Genomic DNA, 2,573 nt, shown 5'->3' with positions numbered 1-2,573 from the left:
GCAGCACTTATCCACAGGCGATTCACCGCGGTACGCGGAGACTTTAGTACCAAGTACTCGTCTCTCTGGTGTTGCCTTACACTGTTTTTTTTAAACCAGGCCAGGCTGCTGGATCAATGACATGTTGCAGCACTGGAGGAATTGCAGTTTGGGGGGTTTTCTGATCATCGTGGCTGTTGAAATGTACACATGAGTAATTTGGCCTAAAATGGAGGGTCTGGAGTACAGTCAGCTTAGAAATTATAACTGCAAATTTAGGAAGAAAGTGCTGCAGAGTGTTAAGTTGTGCTGCTGTATAATCGATTCACGTCTGTACTGGTGTTGTCACTCATGGCCTGTCAAGTTGAATATGCATGATCTCTGTTTAAAGAGTGTATTTTGGCAAGAAGAGGATGTGTTGTTTAATCGTGGTACTTAATAAAAGAAGGATAATGCACCAGGCTCCTTGGGTGTGCTCCCTGGTGCAGAACTTAGGTGTAAGACACGTGATCCCCTCCGTGCCTTGAAACCCGTCTGCTTGCACAATTTTTTAACTGTGTGATGAAGCTGGAAGTAGATGTTTTACAGTAACTTTGGCCTCCCAATTAAAGTCGTTTTGTTTGAAAAATCATTAGGGGAGAGTTGTGGAGTGTTGAAGTCTGATGATATTTCCCTGTTGAGTTTTCAAGTACTCTTGAATTGCTCTTGTTAAAGGGTTCATTAATGGCGTAGTGCAAGTGTTTGTTTTGTGGAGGAGGAAAAAACCCAACCCAACAACATCCTGAAGGCACTGCTGTAGTTTCCTTCTGAAACTCTTGTACCCAGTTTGGCAAACAAAGTAGGGAACTGCTTGGGCGAGGGGAAAGATATATCCAATGTTGTCACTCTCTTGTTGTCACAGGCAGTTAACGGGAGCAGTTGTCCATGAATGGTTTCCAGACATGATGGCCGACCAGCCGCCTCCACTGGAAGCTACGCCCATACTGAACGAAGTGCCGCTTCTACCTCATATGGTCAATGGGGACAGCATCCAACAGGCAAGTCCGTCCTTCCCAGCCACACCATCCCCTGCTGGCGGTGGGAGTGGGGAGACATTGAAGTGTGCTGCAGGACAGGTAGGAAACTTGTGTGAGATCAACTTGTCTGATGGCTCAAAGAGGAGGAGGCTTCAAACAGAGCACTTACAGTGCTGGCTGGGAGAGTTCGGCAGGCATGTGGTTCTCAGCCCGGATGCCATCAGAAGAAAAGTGCCGATATAGAGAGGAAGAAAAACATTCAACATAGTGTAGTGGGAATGTGAAAAGATTGCACACTAAAAGGGGTGTTTGTTACATGCATGTAAGTGCTTTAAAATTAAACCACAAAATAAAGTAATAAAAGGAAAGCTAGACATATTTAATAAAGCACTAAGGTTTTGAAAGCTGTCCTTAAAGCTCTTGTGAAGTAATCAGTAAAGATTAGCGAGTGGTTGCGGTGCTCTAAACCGTGAAGCCTGTTGCAGGGAAAGGAAAGACCTTGGCTTCCTGCTATTAAGTGTCTTCATTAATAATTACAGTGCAGTGATGAAACCTGAGTATGTTTAGTTGAAGCAGCATCTTTCCCCTGCTCTAGCAGCTACAAACCTGACAGGTCCCGGTAGGAGAGAGAAGGCTGGTTGGCTGGTTGATTGGTTTTGAGCAGTGAAGCGGCTGCTTGTTGGCTATGATTCCATAGTAACAAAACATACATTTAAAGGCATTATGTGTCTGGAGATAAATAATCATTTGGTGAAGGAAGGGACAATCTTGCCCATTGCTTTGATCCGATATACCTTCACTAATTGAAACAGGAATTAAGGGGTTAATCCAGAAGGGAAAGATGCATAAAAGCTTCTGGAGGACAACTGTCGTATGAAATGATGATGAAGGGTGACGTGAAGACCTTGGTGTGTTTGGGTGTGCAGTGGATAAACAGGGTACAACAAAAGAACCACCAGTTGTCGAAGGTCTGGGAGGCCCTGAACGCTGGCGGGTTTTAAATGCAGTGCTGTTACTTTGCGACTGTGGTGGCAGGGGAGGGAGGAGAGGCTGCATTACCCTTGTGGTGCTCTTGGAAAAATGGGCTGTATTTAGAGAAAAAAGCGTACTCTGCTTTTTCTCCTCATCCTGGAGATGAAAGTACGATGTCTGTGTTTTGAAATGAGTGAAGCTGTGGAGCCTGAGCTGTTCCTGAAGTTCGAGCAGCAGCAGCGTAAAAGTTCAGGCACTGCCTAGCTGTGAGGTTATTCAGTAGGTTGTGTTTCATGTTACACAAGGAAAAGAGATCAAGTAGATCTAGCTGGACAGCACCGCCATAGCTGTGTTTGTACAGTGTGCCTTGGGGTAGGTGGGTGTGGAGAATACTGGTGGGCTTTGAATGGCCCAAAGGAAAGTGACGGTCATGGACATTCTCAGAACCTAGTGGAGACTGCAGTCAGGAGAGAGAAAAAACCAAACAAAAGGAGAAGTGGCGTTCGAAGAGCAGATCTGAAAGCTGATAGTCTTCAGGCCTTGTAATTGAAGTAGATTGGAGATAACAAATAAGTCTGTCTGGTGAAAAACCTCTACACGAGCAGG

At 45.2% G+C, this 2,573-nt stretch overlaps 1 protein-coding gene across 1 annotated transcript in view; it reads left to right on the top strand.

Annotated features, from left to right (window-relative positions):
* Positions 1–920: 920 nt before the first annotated feature.
* LOC104500185 (fibronectin type-III domain-containing protein 3a-like) overlaps positions 921–2,573 on the top strand; it is a 22,384-nt gene continuing 20,731 nt past the window's right edge. Inside the window, exon 1 of the mRNA XM_010143789.1 lies at positions 921–1,016. Within this exon, the coding sequence (XP_010142091.1) occupies positions 921–1,016 (96 nt within the window). The remainder of the gene's footprint in view (positions 1,017–2,573) is intronic.

The sequence above is a fragment of the Buceros rhinoceros genome, unplaced genomic scaffold (genome assembly GCF_000710305.1).
Source record: "Buceros rhinoceros silvestris isolate BGI_N320 unplaced genomic scaffold, ASM71030v1 scaffold23639, whole genome shotgun sequence".
Taxonomy (NCBI): Eukaryota; Metazoa; Chordata; class Aves; order Bucerotiformes; family Bucerotidae; genus Buceros; species Buceros rhinoceros.
Note: the sequence above shows the minus strand (reverse complement) of the source record. Positions and strands in the feature narration are given on the sequence as shown.